Raw genomic sequence first — 19071 nt, 5'->3', positions numbered from 1 at the left:
TCACTTTCTCCCTCTGTCCCTCTCTCCCTCTCACTTTCTCCCTCTGTCCCCCCCCCCTCTCTCTCTCTGTGCATGTAGGTAAACAGAACTACCCAACCTTAGCTTTTAGTTCTTTTCCTCTTCACTTAAAAATGATAAACTCTCTTAAAATCCATGCAAATATCTGGCAGACAGTCACATTCTTATTTGGATGAGAGAGTGGGAAAGAGGGGTCTCTCTTTCTCTCCCTCCCTCCCTCGCTTTCTTTCTCTTCTCGTTCTCACTTTCTCCCACCCTCTCTCTGTTATTCCCTTACTTTTGTCTCTCCCTCTCTCTCTCCCCCTAGCCATTTTTCTTTCTCTCCCTCTCTCTCTCCCTCACTCATTCTGTTTTCCTCTCTCTCTCTTTCTCTCTCTCTCTCACTCTTTCTCTCTCTCTTTCTCTCTCTCTCTCTCTCTCTCTCTCTCTCTCTCTCTCTCTCTCTCTCTCTCTCTCTATCTGGCAGTACTCAGCTCTGTTGGCAGGAGGGACCAGAATAAAAACAGCAACACCAGACACAGGAGAGAAAAAAGACCAGTGATCCATTGGAGAGAGGGCCTTGCCTTTTCCTAATTACGTCGTGTCCAGTTCCTTTTGCTTTTTTTTTTTTTTTTTTTTGAGACGTTTGTGAAGTGGTAATTAGCTCTGTGAGAATAAAACCAGCTGATTTGGGTCGGGCTCGTGCATTTTGGAGCCAGACGGCTAACGGGACGATGGCGGCTCTTCTGCTCTGCTGTTTTCTCCTCATGCTCCTCCACCCTTCTCTACAGGGAGGTAGGTGTGCGCTTCGTCACCCCCAGCAACCAGCTGCTGCTCTTTTCGGACAGGTGCAGCCTTAAAGACCTTCATCTTTGTGTTTCTGAGGATGCTGTGGGCATGACTGTGTGAGTTTTGGAGTTGGTGTGTCCTTTATGAAGTGACATGACCCTCAGTTGGGTTTATGACTTTTTCACATGTGAAACTGTGTCCTGGGTTTATTATTGTCTGTGCAGGTCAGAAGAACACCTGTAATTGTTCAGGTCAGAAGTACACCTGTATTAGATTAGACTCTACCAATGCAAAATGCAAATCTTCTTCCTGTTTAGAACTCAGACATAATTTGCCTTTGCATATTACAATAATGTTTAATATTATACTTCCTTTATATGACAGTTCTTCAACTCCCTGTAACCATACTGCAGTTCACAGGAGAATGAAGAGGCTTACTTACAGTGTCCACTTGGTTCTCTGTGGTAGTTCACCTCATCATATCCAGGGCTCCATATATTATATCTACCACATATTCTTTTGGCCATTGCTTGTCCTAGTCATTCTATAAACCTGCAAAAACAGATTCTATAATATATCTGATATGCAAGCAGATGGACTCTTGCTAACATATTGAATGCACAGTTTATTTTCTAAATGGCATTTATTCCATCAAATGACCGCACTATGAAACCAAATCACCCTTACGTTTGCTCCTGTCCCTGATATACATTTATGACTTAATAATGTGCAGAATAAAACAGTGATTCCTACATGCAGAACAGAACAGAACAGGAAAGGTGAAGTGTGATTTGTGCATGCAGAACAGTAAAGCCACAGCTGGACTGCTGTATGGTGTATAATTACCCAGAATGAAACTCGCAGTGGACACACTACACTCCAGCAGAGCAAACCTGATTAGTGGAAGGCTGTGGTTTGAATCACCTGTGGTTTCTGATCCTCTGGCTGGAGTCAAACTGAACAGGGCATCTCCAAGTCCTTCCCCTTTGTGTCCCCCTCCTGAGACCCAACTCGATTTTCTTCTTGGAAGAGAATCTTCTTGCTAACGGGTGAACATGAGACAGCTCCTAATGTTTCCTCAGATAAGCCTACAGTTCCTCAGCCTTGGTTTTTAGTGCTCTCCACGGTCTCCAGGAACTCCACTTCTAGTTGTGTCAGCAAGGATGTGTAACAGAACTGTGGTTCACATATAATGCCATCAGGTTCACATTTTAATATCTAATATCTTAATACCTAATATCTTAATATCTAATATCTTAATACTAATAATATCTTAAAATCTACTGTCTCCTACATCTTCTCAATCTCTCTCCTGCCAGCCTGAGCTTCAGCTGCACTAAAACAAACAGCAGAGCATGCTAACACACACCTTCATGCTCAGACACACCTGCACACTAACACACACCTTCACGCTCAGACAAACCTAAACGCTAACACACACCTGCACTCTCACACACACCTGCACCCTAACACACCTGCATTCTCACACACACCTGCATGCTTAGACACACCTGGCTCACACACATCTGCATGCTCACACACACCTGCAGCTTTCAACTCTTGGTCTGGCCAAATGTGTATTTTTTTTCCCCACAGACACAAACCCTTGGACAGTCCAGTGTGAGCCAGAATGCTGAAATGCAAAGACACCTACAAAGATGCAAGAGTTGTTCCAAACAAAGCTTCTGTTTGTATGAGGTTGAGTTTGCTAGGCTGGCATTGTTCAGAATGTACCCAAATCTCATTGGACCAGTGTTGACAGTTACATTTTTGCAGTATCTTCAGTATCTTCATGTACACCCACGTTTTTGAACTCGGACTCACCAGTACTGGAGGTGGTAACATCTCTGATCTTTCACTGTAGAGAATCTACCCATAATAAAATGTTCTCCTTTTAAACATGATAAAGGTTTGGAGGACATTATTTTGAGATTACTTCTCAAGATGTCTATCCTTGGATCTGAACGCTTACAGAGGGAGAGAATGTTTGGAGAATGGGAGTTGGTGGAATGTTTTTTGAAGCTGGTGCAAATGAATTATGGCATTTGGAACTGATGTGATAGTGCGTTTTGGGAATAAAGACGGGAATTGCTGACATTCCTGCACTGGGGCATGCTCAACCTATGCACATCATTGGGAATACAATCTGCTAAAGTGAGTGTAAGCAGTTCTTGGTCCACATCGCAATCAGTATCTGCTACACACACATACCTGGGAAGATGCTTGGGGAAGACAAAGTCTATCAGACACACTTGCACACCCAGACACACTTGGCTCACACACACCTGGGTCACACACACCTGCACCCTCACACACACCTGCACACTCACACACAACAGGGTCACACACACCTGCACCCTCACACACACCTGCACGCTCACACACACCTGACTGACACACACCTGGCTGAGGTGACAAGGTTAAACGTGTGCTACATTAATATATTTTGAGCAGCTTCAGTCTCAAGGGTGTCAGTCCTTTACCTTTAAACCCTGCTGGTGATAACTGGTGCTGCGCCCAGCAGTGACCTCATAAGAGGTTTATCTCACCCGATTACACATACACAACATGACATTAAAGCAACTGTGGCTGAATTACAGAACAACAGTGTAATGAGAGCTAACCAGTCGGACAGCTACATCACACCGGTTCTGAAGCCCTTTGAAAAAGTCATAGTCATTCTGTATGGCCAGTTCTCTCCCTCTTCTTCTGTCCCTCTCTTTCTCTCCCTCTCCATCTCACTTGCATACTCCCCCAGCAATGTATCACCCACAAATGTGTCAGATTATGCTATATGCAATTATGCTACAATCAGTCTTACAGCACTCACTTCCAGAGCCATATCAAGTATCGTTGCCTTGGCCTTTGTGTTCTGGGTATTAGTCTCGACACTTCCAGTGCACTGCAGCAATTAGGAGCTTTGCCATCTTCCCCTGACAACTATTAATGACATCCAGCTGACAAGGGATAAAAATTCAGGGCCAGATAAAAGAAAAGAAAAGCAACTCTCACCACTTTCCAGCTGCATAAGAATTAAGAATGTGAGAGAGACATTTTTTTCATTTTGCTAAATGTGACAGAAATAGTCTGAAATTCGTTGCTTGGTGCCAGGCAGGGGCCCAAAGCTCAGAACCCTAAAGCTAACCCTAACTAACACTATCCCAGACCCTAACCATAACCCTATTCCTAACCCTAACCCTAACTAACCCTAACCCTAATCTGTTCATTCCTTCCTTTGCATAGCTAGATATGGCTGAAAAGCGTCCTCTGGGCTTCTTTATAATGGATCAGTCCTGCAGATACATCACTGTAATCTTTAAGTGGATTATCTACAGTTTGCGGTGTGGGGAATGTGTGGTGCCCTCCCTTCTGAGACCTAATCCTGAGGACGAGGGTTTTCTTACCAGCATTAGCTGCCTAACAGACTGAATGCTGTAGCTCTGCTGTATCTCCTCTGCTGTATCTCCTCTACTGTATCTCCTCGGCTGTAGCTCTGATGTATCTCTGCTGTATCTCTCTTGCTGTATCTCCTCTACTGTATCTCTTCTGCTGTATCTCCTCTGCTGTACCTCTGCGGTAGTTCTGCTGTATCTCCCCTTACTATATCTCCTCTACTGTATCTCCTCTGTTGTAGCTTTGCTGTATCTCCTCTGCTGTATCTCTGCTGTATCTCCTCTCTTGTAGCTCTGCTGTATCTCCTCTTCTGTATCTCTGCTGTAGTTTTGAAGTAGTTCTGCTGTATCTCCTTTGCTGTGGCCCACGTGATCACTCAAAGCTTTGACTGTTTGGCCTTGGCCCGGTGTCTGCTCCACCAGTAACAGTGCAGGGTTTTTGCATTCTGCTTATCGAAAGGCTAAAGAGTGGAAATATCACCACACACCTACTCCACCTTCCCCACACCTACTCCATGTCCCCCATACCTACTCCACCCCCTCACACCTACTCCACCTCCCCTACACCTACTCCACCTCCCCCACACATACTCAACCTCCCCCACACCTACTCCACCTCCCCCAGACCTGTTCCATGTCCCCAACACCTACTCCACCTCCCCCAGACCTGTTCCATGTCCCCAACACTTACTCCACCTCCCCACTCCACCTCCCCCACACCTACTCTACGTCCCATATACCTACTCCATTTTACTTGTTATCTTACAAATAATTTCTAGCATATATTCCCAGATGTCTTCAAAAGCTGTATTCTGTATCCCAGAATGCCTGAGCTGGACTGTCAGCTGCAGGTCCTCAGAGGTTTGACTGGAACCATCTGACCATATTTATTCTTATTTGCACAAACAAGCAAAGCTATTTCTCAATTTAAGAGAATTTTTCAATATCTTGTAACTGAATTTAATAAAACCCATTTTAACCTGAGCTCATAAACAATTCATGCAAATCATTGTGAATGATGGTGAACAAGGGTGAATGAGGTTGAATGAGGGTGATTAAGGGTGAGGGTGAATTATGTACAATCAATTCTTTAAAAGGCACCACCTGTAACATTCCCACATATTTGGGATTTTTTGCTGAGAACTTCCACTTCCACCCAGAAGCCCTCTACCACTGTCCCCTACCACTGTCCATCTACCACTGTCTCACTACCATTTTCCATCTACTACTGTCCCTCTACCATTGTCCATCTACCATTGTCTCACTACCATTTTCCATCTACTACTGTCCCTCTACCACTGTCCAGCTACCATTGTCCATCTACTACTGTCCCTCTACCACTGTCTCACTACCACTGTCCCACTACAACTCTCTCTACCACAGTCTCTACCACTGTCTCACTACAACTCTCTCTACCACAGTCTCTACCACTGTCTCACTACAACTCTCTCTACCACTGTCCCACTACAACTCTCTCTACCACAGTCTCTACCACTGTCTCACTACAACTCTCTCTACCACAGTCTCTACCACTGTCTCACTACAACTCTCTCTACCACTGTCCCACTACAACTCTCTCTACCACAGTCTCTACCACTGTCTCACTACCACTGTCCCACTACAACCCTCTCTACCACAGTCTCTACCACTGTCTCACTACCACTGTCCCACTACAACCCTCTCTACCACAGTCTCTACCACTGTCTCACTACCACTGTCCCTCTACAACTCTCTCTACCACAGTCTCTACCACTGTCTCACTACCACTGTCCCACTAGAACTCTCTCTACCACAGTCTCTACCACTGTCTCACTACCACTGTCCCACTACAACTCTTTCTACCACAGTCTCTACCACGGTCTCACTACCACTGTCCCACTACAACTCTTTCTACCACAGTCTCTACCACTGTCTCACTACCACTGTCCCTCTACAACTCTCTCTACCACAGTCTCTACCACTGTCTCACTACCACTGTCCCACTACAACTCTCTCTAACACTGTCCCACTACAACTCTCTCTACCACAGTCTCTACCACTGTCTCACTACCACTGTCCCTCTACAACTCTCTCTACCACAGTCTCTACCACTGTCCCTCTACAACCATCCCTCTACCACTGTCCCACTACAACTCTCTCTACCACAGTCTCTACCACTGTCTCACTACCACTGTCCCACTACAACTCTCTCTACCACAGTCTCTACCACTGTCTCACTACCACTGTCCCACTACAACTCTTTCTACCACAGTCTCTACCACTGTCTCACTACCACTGTCCCTCTACAACTCTCACTACCACAGTCTCACTACCAGTGTCCCACTACAACTCTCTCTACCACAGTCTCTACCACTGTCCCACTACAACTCTCTCTACCACAGTCTCTACCACTGTCTCAACCACAGTCTCTACCACTGTCTCACTACCACTGTCCCTACCACAGTCTCTACCACTGTCTCACTACCACTGTCCCACTACAACTCTCTCTACCACAGTCTCTACCACCACTATCCCACTACAACTCTCTCTACCACAGTCTCTACCATTGTCTCACTACCACTGTCCCACTACAACTCTCTCTACCACAGTCTCTACCACTGTCTCACTACCACTGTCCCTCTACAACTCTCTCTACCACAGTCTCTACCACTGTCTCACTACCACTATCCCACTACAACTCTCTCTACCACAGTCTCTACCATTGTCTCACTACCACTGTCCCACTACAACTCTCTCTACCACAGTCTCTACCATTGTCTCACTACCACTGTCCCACTACAACTCTCTCTACCACAGTCTCTACCACTGTCTCACTACCACTGTCCCTCTACAACTCTCTCTACCACAGTCTCTACCACTGTCTCACTACCACTATCCCACTACAACTCTCTCTACCACAGTCTCTACCATTGTCTCACTACCACTGTCCCACTACAACTCTCTCTACCACAGTCTCTACCACTGTCTCACTACCACTGTCCCTCTACAACTCTCTCTACCACAGTCTCTACCACTGTCCCTCTACAACCATCCCTCTACCACTGTCCCACTACCACAGTACCTCTGTACCTCTCCCACTGTCCCTCTACCAGATGTGAAAAGTTATTGCCTGTGTGGTTCCACAGAAAGTAGGCAAGAGTAGATCATGACCCCAGATTCTGCCCCAGCAGTGGAGCAGTGGAGGAATGTTGAAATGCTCATGGAGATAAGAACTTTCATTTAGTCCATTAATTTCGACCTGCCAATCACAATCACAGGCAGGTAACAGACTGGACTATTTCAGTCTGATCTTTGGCACTGTGGTACTGAAGCACTGCTTTCCTGCCACACCAAACACACACACACACACACACACACACACACACACACACACACACACACACACACACACACACACACACACACACACAGAGAGAGAGAGAAGATAAGAGGATAACACTACTTACAAATCACTTAAAGTGGACCTATCATACCCCATTTAACCAAGTTTGCTTAGTTCCCTTTCAGTAGAGCCCAGTATTGTTATGATTTGCCAATAATGTAATCAACGTTTGCACTTAACTCAGTCAAAATGTAATAACACCCAATAATGGGATAATTTGCCTAATAATGTAATAAATTACATTTACATTTTATAATGATTTTTATATTATTGGGACTTATTGGGTTGATAAGTTCTAATACCTTATTACATTATTGGGAATGTACTGTTTTTATATTCATGATATAAAGTATAAAATGAGTTTTTATATTCATGATATATATTTTTTGTTAAAACATTTGTGTGTTGTAGATGATTAATGAATTCTGTCTGTAACATTGTCTTGAATTAATAAGACTTGTCCATAATATGTTGAATTCAGTTTTTCACTTTATTTGGAGTGTCTACAAGTTTAGACATTCTGTAGATGTTAACCTGAGAAGTCTCTGAACATATAACAGGTACAATACACATTGTCTCAACATACTTAACAAACTGTTATAGATGTACTGTTACAGACATGCTATTATAGACCAGCTGTTATAGACGTACTGTTATAAACGTGCTGTTATGGACATTCTGTTACTGGACTTCAAATGGATTGGTTCTTGTCTAATATTAGGATTAGGATTAGGATTAGTGTTAGAGTGAGGGTTAGGATTAGGTTTTGGTAGGGGCAGCTGATATAAATGGGCTAGTGAGGTTAAGCCCTCCCTATTTTTAATGAATAAAAACATCAGAATAATTGTATAATTGTAATGGTAAGATCATAAGTAAAATACAAACTAGCTAAAACAGGCTGATTTGATCCCCAAACTGTAGATTTACACAGTCTATCTGAGCAGTGTGTTTAGACGTATTATACAGTCTATCTGACCAGTGTGTTTATATGTATTACACAATCTATCTGACCAGTGTGTTTAGATGTATTACACAGTCTATCTGTACAGAGTGAATAACTTTACACTCCAGAGTGAATAACTCTGTACACTCCAGAGTGTAAATTGTTTATTTTAACCCATGAATTCTGATGTAGGCTGACCATTAAATCCTTACTATGCGGTTGTCTTATTTCACAGTTTATGGGTTGGTAGGCATTCAGAATACCCAAATATATCTGCACAAACACAGAAAAAATGAATTTTTCTGAATACGTCCCCTTTAAGTGAGGGAGGTCTGAGTCATGTGATATGGAGTGAGCTCCAATTGTGAGATGTTTCTACTCCTAAGGAGTTGTGACCAAATTGAAACAAAGATCCATACTTCGATAAGTGGTCTGGCCACCTTCAGGTCAAGCCCAGGGGCTGCTGGACGTAGTCCCTGAGTGGACTGTGTCTAGACATGTGTCCACTTTCCCAAGGTCCACAATGAATCACTGCATACAGGGTCAGAAAACCCCACACCAGTTAATCCAGACACTTAGAAACCATTACATCTGTAAGACCTTCTGAGAAGCTTGTCACTGTTGATGTTATGATTATCATAAACTGCCACTGAACGCAATGTCCTGTACAGAGTAGCTTCTGTTCTTTATTCTTGTCTGCATGTCTTCAGACTTCATATGGTCTTATGTAGATAAAGAACAACTGGACCCTTTATGTAGAGACAGTCTAGTTAAATGTGATTCATAGATAATTCCTTTATTAGAAACACCCACTACCTTTCTATCATAGGTTGGTTAGAGGACTTAAACAGGCTGGTCTCATGATGTCTGTGGAAGTGTGTGCATGCCACAGCTGTAGTGAGGACTGTTTAGATCTCATCTATGATAATTTCCCAAAGAGATGTGGGATTAGTACCAAGTTGTTCAACCTCTCTCCCTGGGTCCTGAACCCCATAAATGCCATTACTGCAGCGTCGTGCCGTGGGTGTCCAGATCTCTGGGAAGATTGTATTCTCCAGCACCTCACTCATGATGTTTATGAAACTCGAGCCTGTCCTTAATCCTATTGGATCAGAGCTCGGTGGAGGATGCATGACTCTTTGCAGAGAGTTCTCTGTGGGAAGGAAACACCCTGCACGTCCGGTTGGTCTGGCGTGGTACAGAGGGGAGGGGAGGCAATGAGGGACCAGATGAATCCTGTCTGTCACCCTGCCTAAAACGGACTGCCGTCTGGGTGTCGTGTGTTTATTTGGCTTTGCATTCTTCACATTTCTGTGTGCTCTGTGCCACAGATGTGTCAGACTCCATATCTTGGGGCAATGGGAGGGAGAGTGACTCTCTTCAATCTGCAGGTTACAACCTTGTATTATTCCCCTCGATCCTAATGCTGTCCTTTTTCTAGGAACATCAAATGACAGAATCTGTCAGACTTTGGTTCACTATTGCATGTTTGGCCCTGCAGATGCAGCCTGTAGTTCCAGGGGGCGTGGACGTTTCATGGATAATTACATGAAATATGAGCCAAATTTTACACCCAACATATTAATACCCAGAGAAGAAAAGCCACAAAATAAATTAGATCCCTGTTGAAGGGCTCTCTGTGTGTGTGTGTGTGTGTGTGTGTGTGCGCGTGTGTGTGTATGTGTGTGTGTGTGTGAGAGAGAGAGAGAGTGATTAATTTGCCAAGCAGGACACCAGAGCAGCCTTGATTATTCTCCCATGTGTTGATCAAAGACTTGAAATAGGACCTTTCTATGGTAATATACACTATATTTCTAATAGTTATCCAATAGACACTTAATCTATTTTTTTCATGTTTGTCATTAAATAAAGGGAAAATAATAACTGCTTCAGAGCACACTGTAAACACCTCATTCAAAGGTCTTTATTAATAAATGAATCTGATCATGTATGATCTGGTATGACTCTTCAAAACAGGGTTTATTATCATGAATTGATTTTGATCCAGCTGTGTCTAGGCTTCTATTCTGTATTTGTTGTCATTCTTAAATCCTAACACATCATTGCCTTTATTAAAAATGCATGACATGGTAATCCTGATGGTGAATGGGTCTGTGACAGGTGTGATTTGTAGGTGTGGTTGTGCAGTGATCACGTGCCACAGCTCTAAGGTTAACCAGTGCTTTGCCTTCCTCTGGTGTACAAGGGGCAGTGGTAGCTCAGTAGTTAAGGTACTTAACTTCTAATTGAAAGGTTGCTGGTTCAAGCCTCCCTCACCAAGGCCCTTAACCCTCAAGTTGTACTCAGTAATAATTGTAAGTTGCTTTGAATAAAAGCATCAGCTCCATGCCATGAATGTAATAGATGAGGCTTTATGAGACACCACCTCCCTCTTCACAGACAGGAAATCCTCCTTTTGATTCTGAAATGGGGCTCATACATGGTTGCCATAGCAGTCACACCATGAACTGTCAGAGTTTTCAAACAGGAGGACCGAGTTTCAGTGCTCACTGACCAGACTCATCATCTGAAAGTGTTGTGTTATGTGAGTAATATTAGAGATCTGTGTTAATGGGTTCTTTCTCTCTTTTGATCAATATTGGAAAAAAAATGTCTGGTTCACACCCACTTCATAATAATTAGGACTAAGATTAAGATTAAGATCCTTTTACGAGCACTGGAATGGTGAAGGATCAAAAGAAAGGCTTTGTGTGAGCTGGCGAGGAGTGGAGAACAGAGGAAGCCCACTACCAGGGCAGAACTGAGGGATCCCAAGGCCTGTCATGAAAATCTCTCCGAGAGTGTCTTCCCTTTGGCTCCATCAGGGTTGGAATGAGTTCATCTGTTTTCAGAGAAGGAGTCGGCCGTGGTCTTTCAAACAGAGAATCTTTTGCAAACCCTCTGATTCCTCCCATGGAAACTGCTTTGCAAAAACACAAGTCATAATCCCCTTCCAACGTTCCCAGGCTATTTCACAGATACACAGTTGGAACTGGTTTTTAAGTTGACCATTTTTATTCTACTGGAGTATAAGGCAACTTTACTTAGACTAAACATTTTTTATCTTCTAATCGGGTTTTGTTGTGATTTTGGGATTTGCGCTGTGGGTCTAGTGTCCCCTTAGTAAAGCTGATGAAATTTGCTCTGCCACCCGTACCTTGTTCAAGAAATGTTCACAGTTTATGTTACATTTCCGGCAGGAATGAACACCACAACAACATTATTCAAGCCCATTTTGTTCCATTTCTTCAATGACTCAGTCATTGAACCACAGCCAGAACCAGCTGAAACTCTCTAGATCTAGCTGTGACCTATGATCTTCTGTTAACTTCACACCTAGCTGTGACCTTCACACCAGTCTTATTAATGATTTAGGGAGCCAGATTTGTTCCCCTATATATTCAATCTGATAGAGAGAAAAGGCAAGATGTTGTCCATTAGTGATAGTTTATGACACTTAAAATAATTTTAAATAATCAAATCAATACAATAGTCCAACCCCCCCCCCCCCCCCCCACTGGTACTATAAATTTAGGGATGTATGTACAAAAACTGTGTGAACAACCTGAACAACCACTAACACACACTTCAGTGACCTTGACATGTGGGTTAGATTATTGCTCTCCAAACACATGTAAACTGATTAAATATAATCTCCAACATCTCCATGAGGCCTCATTGTTGCTTTATTTTTGCTCTGATGCAAACCAGGTTTTCCCTCGAAACACAAGTTCATAATTGAAGCCTGAGCTCACATGTCCCTGAGGAAGATACTAGTATTCTCAGTGTCATAAAGCCCCCCCACCCCCCTGGAGCTTTCCATATGAATTTGCCATATCACAGTCAGCAGATTCCCTGATCACATCCAAACTTCTGACTAAGCTCTGAAAGCTTCTGACTAAGCTTTGTTCTCCAAAAAACATTTGCATCACTTAAAGCTCAGCACTTGCTCATGTGGGTAATTATGGGTAATTACTTTTATTTGTGTATGTAAGATGAGTCCATCTGCCTTTTGGCTCATGAGGTTACTGTAGAACGCTCTACCAAAACACAGTAGGCAACTCCAGTAATGTTACTGTAGAACGCTCTACCACAACACAGTAGACAACTCCAGTAACATTACTCCGGTAATGCTCTACCAAAACACAGTAGACAACTCCAGTAACATTACTCCAGTAATGCTCTACATAGAGACAGTAGACTACTCCAGGAAGTATAGTAGAAGAGTGAGGCTTCCAGTGTAAAGTGTCTGTTTTTTGTTTTTCTTTCAGGAGTGTATGTGCCTCCAGGAGGGTTCGGAGGGGTTCCACAGGGAGGTGCTGGAGCCTTCCCAGGTGTGTCTGTAGCCCTTGCAGGTTCACTTTCACCCATCTGCACACACAATGCTCAGTTAGCCTCTCTAGTGACCAACAACTGGTACATGCTGATAAAACAAAAAAGATGACAGCAAATGTAAATTATTTCATAACTATCAAAAGTGAATCAAAAACTGCTACCAAACTGCCTCTATATCTCATGCAGACATGCAATAATCTCACATGGAATAGTTTCATTTGGAATAGCCTTGCATGGAATAGCCTCACATGGAATAATCTCACACAGAATAATATCACATGGGATAGTCTCACATGGAATAATCTCACATGGATTAATCTCACATGGAATAATCTCACATGCTTCCTAAATGCATCTCCTGCCTTGTCTTATATCCTGGTTTCACTGCTGTCATGCTGTGTGGCAGGAGAGGTCCCTAACCCTAACCCTAACCCTAACCCTAACCCTCACCCTCACCCTAACCTTAACATTAATCCTAACCCTAACCTTAAGGTAACCCTAGCCCTAACATTAATCCTAACCCTAACCCTAACCCTCACCCTAACCCTAACATTAATCTTAACCCTAACCCTAAGGTAACCCTAGCCCTAACATTAATCCTAACCCTAACCCTAACCCTAACATAAAATGATGTGCTATGCTGTTTCCAGAGCAGAAATGTCCCCACTACCATGAGGCATAACTCTTTGTGTGTTTTATTTTGATAGGAGCAGGGGGTGTCCCATTTAAACCAGCCAAAGCTGCAGGTACCTTCTTATTACTTTCACTCTACAAACTAGAACTGCATAGATCCTGTAGGAGTAACACATCATTTTAATAGTTTTTTTGGTAGTAGCCAGTTATGATACCTGTACCTGGACTTATACTTTATACTAGGTGAATCTCTGAATGGCTATAGGCAACGCAAAAACTAAGAACAGGCTGAATCACAGCAGTGGGCACAGGTCAGGGCAGGAGGTGGTGTAGAAGGGGGAGGTGGTGTCGGGGCAGGAGGTAATGTAGGAGGGGAGATAGTGTAGGAGGGAAGGTAGTGTCAGGGTGGGAGGTGGTGTTGGTGTGGGAGATGGTGTATGAGGGGGAGCTAGTGTTGGGGCAGGAGGTGGTGTAGGAGAGGAGATGGTGTAGGAGGGGAGGTGGTGTATGAGGGGGAGGTAGTTTTGGGGTGGGAGGTGGTGTAGGAGGGGAGGTGGTGTCGAGGCGGGAGGTGGGGTAGGAGGGGAGGTGGTGTAGGAGGCGAGGTGGTGTCGGGGTGGGAGGTGGTGTAGGAGAGAGAGGAGGTGGTGCCGGGGCAGGCGGTCTGGGAGCTGGTAAGAGATCTCCTTCATATGCACTTCTGCTCATATACAAACACTAATATACATCAATAATTTCATCAATAATAAAATGTTATTGTATATTACATCCAAGTTTTCCCAGTAAATATTTGCTTCCTGACAAGCCAGTGCAGGGCAGTAGTCCGTAACGTCTAGTTCTGGACACATTTCTGGAGGATGTGCAGTCCACCCTGACTCGACTAGTTTAGTTAAAGTTATGCAGCAAGTTAAGCTTCCTTTCCCACTTCACATGATGTTTAATGTAAAGTCTATTCAGTGTGTTATTGAATTTTAGGTATAGTAACAGAAGAATTAAACATTTTAATGATATTGTAACTACAGGATCTGTTGGGAAATCTCCTAAACCAGGTGAGCAAAAAAAAAAAAAAAAGAAGGAAAAACTTTTTGTACCCAAACCAAAACACCTGAATAAATTTTGAAGGTTAAGTGAAAATCCTGTAGGCCTGTCCTGCACTCCTGTCCTGTCCTGTCCTGTCCTGCACACTACTGTTAGGGCTTTAAGAAGGAGCACAGATACGGCACAGCTATTATATTTTGAATCTAAAGGTACATTTTGGCCATGGTTGTCATCAATTCTCGATCATTCTGATTTTGTACTCTTTAACCTTGCACATTTAAGTGGAAATGGAAAAGGCTCTGTGTGTGTGTGTTGAGTTAATGAGATAAGGAGACCTGATCACACGTCCAGACTGGCTAAGTGTAAACACTACTGACACAGTCAGGCACCAGAGCTGATGATGTTAGATTAAACTACACAATAAGTGGAAACTTCAGCTCCCAGAAGCATGACTGACCCTCGCACTGATATGGCGCTGTAAATACTTTTGTTCTCTCAGGCACTTCATACTCTGCTATTGCATTACCAGCATTTAGGCATCTTTGAATTTCCTAAAATAGTTTTGATGTGGGCCAAGGCAGTGTGTTCGGAGAGATAAGGAATTAAAAAATGTAGCCAACAGTGACCCAACTTGGTCTAGTTAAGGGGCACTGAGAGAAGTGATCAGCCTTGGACCTGTTCAGTGGCAGCACTGAGTTACCAAATGCATTAACTTCTCCAGCCTTGCCGTGAAAGGAGCTGATGACTGTGAGAGAGAGCAGATGTTTCACAGTTCTAAGACCTTCTGTACTGAGAGACTAAACCACCGAATATGGAGAATGGCACTTCAGTGGGTGCCGATCTGTGGCTTGGTGTGGAGATGTCAGACTACACACACACTGGATGGTGGAGATTTTACTCACACATTTGGGCAGACAGGTGTATCAGTGTTGCTCCACAACAATGAGTGTTTAGAAGTGAACATATCAGAAGTGAAAACATTAGATTCACTGTAATAAATTGTCTCAGACATAGAACTATAAATACTGTTTCAGAAATCCAAACGAATAAAAGAAATATAGTTTTTCAACTGACACTGCTTTACAACTGAACTGTTTTACAATGGACACTGTTTTTAAGTGTATAAAATACTTCGTAGTTTATGTCAGTTTGACATTCAGTTGATCAGGTTTCCTTATTGGGGGTTCTGACCTCAGTGTGACCTTGGATAAAGTCTGTCAAACGGATTATTAAACAGCAAATAAATATAATAGATTTTTTCACAGAGTCAGAATTAATTGCAGGATTTTTGCGGAGTCAAGATTTGGGAGACTCGTGACAAAGGGATTTTCTATAACATTTCCTATCGGAACAAGTGCAAGGCAGAATGCATGTGCAGGGGCCGGTTTATTAACAAGGGAAACATAATCACAAAGGGCAAAATGAACAGGGGCAAGGAGAAAACACTGAAGTAGAACAACACATGAACTAGACAAACAAAAAGCACAGGTGACGACAATGCAGCGAGCAGAATAGAAACAGGGAACACAAATGCCACAAGGCAGGGTAACAAGGCAGGTCTCACCAGGTTGACATAAACAAGCATGGATGTACAGACAGGAACAGAGATGAAACCAGGAACAAGAGCAGGCAACATGGGAATTGGAGACACTGAAGCAAACAAGGGAGCAGTAATGGGGGTTGGGGTAGGAGCCTCAGGGAGAAGAGGAGTTTCAAAAGTGACTCCCGGCATAATCAAAGAGTTCATATGGGTCCGGGAGGTTGACTGAGGGGCCTCAAGGGTCACTGGCTCGCGACAAGGCATGACTGAGGGAGTCCCAAATGTCATCGGAGGCACACCCATAGCAACTACAGGGGCCAAAGGAGAGTCTCGAGGAGTGACCACGGGGACAGGCCTGGCACGTGGCACTGGGACAGGCCTGGCACATGGTGCTGGGACTTGTGGAGTGGTCTCCTCCACTCTAGGAACAGCTGGGTCTGGTGACTCGATGTTCAGTTGCGGCGGGCCTGAGGGCATGGCTGCGGCATTCAGCAGCGAGTCCGGGAGGTCCGGCTGCGGTGTCTGGCAGTGGCGGGTCCGGAGTTGTGGCTGTGCCGGTAAGCGATGGGAGGCCTGAAGATAGGGCTATGCCGCTCAGCGGTTCTGCAGGGTCTGGAGGCACAGCTGTGGCGGTCAGCGCCAGGGGGTCCAGGAGGTCTGGAGGTGCGGCTGCACCAGTCAGCGGCAGCGGTCGTGGAGGTGCAGCTGCAGTGGTCAGTGGTGGCGGGTCCAAGAGGCCTGAAAATGGGGTTGCGCTGCTCAGCGGTGCTGCGGGGTCTGGAGGTGTGGCTATGGCGGTCAGCGGCGTTGCCGGGAGATCCAGGGGTGCACCTACAGGTACAGACCTGACAAAAGGAACAAGAACAGATTGAGAGACCTCTTGGGTGGCGAGGATAGGCCAGGAGGCCCTCACTAGGCTGGGAACAGCATCTCTTGCAGCGGGGATTGGGACTTGGTCGGGATGGGTGGCATCTCTCGCGCCAGAGGCTGGATCCGGCCGGGCGGCGTCTCACGCATCGGAGGCTGGATTCGGCCGGACGGCATCTCCTGCACCAGGGGCCGGATCCGGCTGGGCGGCGTCTCCCGCGCGGGGGGCTGGATCCAGCTGGACGGCATCCTCCACACTGGGAACAGGAACTGAATCGGGCGGGGGGCATTTCTCATGCCGGGAACAGGCTCATGACGGGTGGTGTCTCTCACGCCGGGAACTGGCTCATGACAGGCGTCATCTCTCGTGCCAGGAACTGGAAAAGGCTCGATACGAGCGATGTCTCTCACACCAGGGAACTGGACCTGGATCAGGCCAAGCGGCATCTCTCACGCCAAGAACAGGACCTGGATCGAGCCGGGAACTGAACCGGCGGCATCTCTCATGCCTGGAACATTCATGGCAATGGCATCCACTATGCCGGGCACAGGAAAAGGATCAGAACGAGCGGTCTCTCCTGCGCCGGGGACTGGAACAGGAACAGAACTGACGGAGTCAACTGACGGAACTGGCTGGGTGGTGTCCTCTCTTGCGCCGGGGATCGGGTCTGGCCGGGCAGTGTCCTCTCTTGCAGCAGGGACAGGAGCTGGCCAGGCAGCATCATCATCTCTCGCACCAGGGACCGGAGTTGGCCGGGTGGCAGCGTCATCTCTCACGCTGGAGGCAGGGGTTGGATCCAGCCGGGCAGCTTCTCTTGCGCCAGGGGCTGCATCTGGCCAGTTGGTGAACACAACTCTGGAGATAGCTACTGGTTGAGCTCCGTCCTCCACGCAGGAGGCAGGGACTGACTGGGCGGCTGAGACGCGAGTAGCTAAAGAAGGCAGGTTTGGTGGGGTTGTAGCAAACCGCGCTGTTAACAGTCCGAAGAAACCTTCCACAATTCTAGCCTCCTGAGCTCTGTGCTGGAATATTAACTCCGCCCACTCCAGTGTTTTACCCTGAAGAAATGTCTTCATGAACAGCACCCTCACTAGTTCAGGGGGTTTAGGGTAGGTCAGGTATTGGAGATAAATGCGGCACTGCATAATGAATCTCCCTACCGACTTGTCCTGCCCATCATACTCACTCGGAGTAGCCATAAGTGAGGGAAATACCAGGGGCTTCCCATCCTTGAGCTTGAAGAGCAGAGTCTTGATATAATCCAACTCCACCTCAGGGAGTAATCCAGTGTCCCTCGTTGTGTGGCATGAGGGTTTCTGAATCAAAGAGGACGGAACCCAATGTGACGGACCGAAGCCCTCCCGCTGCATTATCTTAGTTTGGTCAGTTATTCTGTAACGTTTCCTATCAGAACAAGCATGAGGCAGAATGCATGTGCAGGGGGCGGTTTATTAACAAGAGAAACACAATCACAAAGGGCAAAATGAACAGGGGCAAGGGGAAGACAGACAAACGAAAAGCACAGGTGATGACAATGCAGCGAGCAGAATAGAAACAGGACAGAATGAGCATGAGCTACCAAAATAACCGACAACACAGAGGACAAAACCCAGGTCTAAACTAAACATAACTAAAACAATCATGCACTAAACAGACTCAGGTGAACATAGGAACAGGGAGAACCAAAACATGGACTGGTATGGCGGGGCAGATGAGGGCGGTGAAAACTAAACTAAGGAGCAGAACCAGGGAGTGCAGGAAAACAGACGACAGGGAAACCATGACAACAAGGATGTGAGGAGGGTGGCCATTCGTGACATTTTCCAAATTGTTGTTCTTCCAAACATGAATGTACAAGCTTTGAAATAAACAATGCAAACCAGTTTGTTTTCAAATGTTCAGTTTAAACAAACCAGTAGCAGCTATAATGACAAAATCCGTATATCTAAACCATAGCTGAGCTACATCAGTAACAGGGTGACTAGCACACTGAATATCTAAACTATAGCTGAACTACGTCAGTAACAGGGTGGCTAGGTGCCGGCTTTTGAAGCCTGAGCATGTTAGTACAACCAAGGGTTCCTGTGGTGTGTATGTGGAGAGACCTGGTCTAGGGTGTGTTCAGCCTTTGTCCTTCTTCCTGCCTTTAATAAG

The 19071-nt window shown here is 45.2% G+C and overlaps 1 protein-coding gene across 16 annotated transcripts in view; it reads left to right on the top strand.

Annotated features, from left to right (window-relative positions):
• The first annotated feature begins 312 nt into the window (after positions 1 to 312).
• Positions 313 to 19071, top strand: part of elna (elastin a) — a 51490-nt gene continuing 32731 nt past the window's right edge. For 5 of the 16 annotated variants that reach the window (XM_081722610.1, XM_081722596.1, XM_081722595.1 and 2 more), the window contains exons 1-3: positions 316 to 792; positions 12775 to 12837; positions 13546 to 13584. In XM_081722610.1, coding sequence (XP_081578736.1) covers positions 732 to 792; positions 12775 to 12837; positions 13546 to 13584 — 163 coding nt within the window. In that variant the 5' untranslated portion in view covers positions 316 to 731. Of the gene's footprint in view, positions 793 to 12774; positions 12838 to 13545; positions 13585 to 19071 lie in introns of all 16 variants that reach the window. The other 11 variants (XM_081722598.1, XM_081722603.1, XM_081722600.1 and 8 more) reach the window with 6 other exon arrangements.

The sequence above is a fragment of the Electrophorus electricus genome, chromosome 11, assembly GCF_041902795.1.
Source record: "Electrophorus electricus isolate QZ-2024a chromosome 11, ASM4190279v1, whole genome shotgun sequence".
NCBI classification, from domain to species: Eukaryota; Metazoa; Chordata; class Actinopteri; order Gymnotiformes; family Gymnotidae; genus Electrophorus; species Electrophorus electricus.
This window is presented reverse-complemented; position numbering and strand designations above follow the sequence as displayed.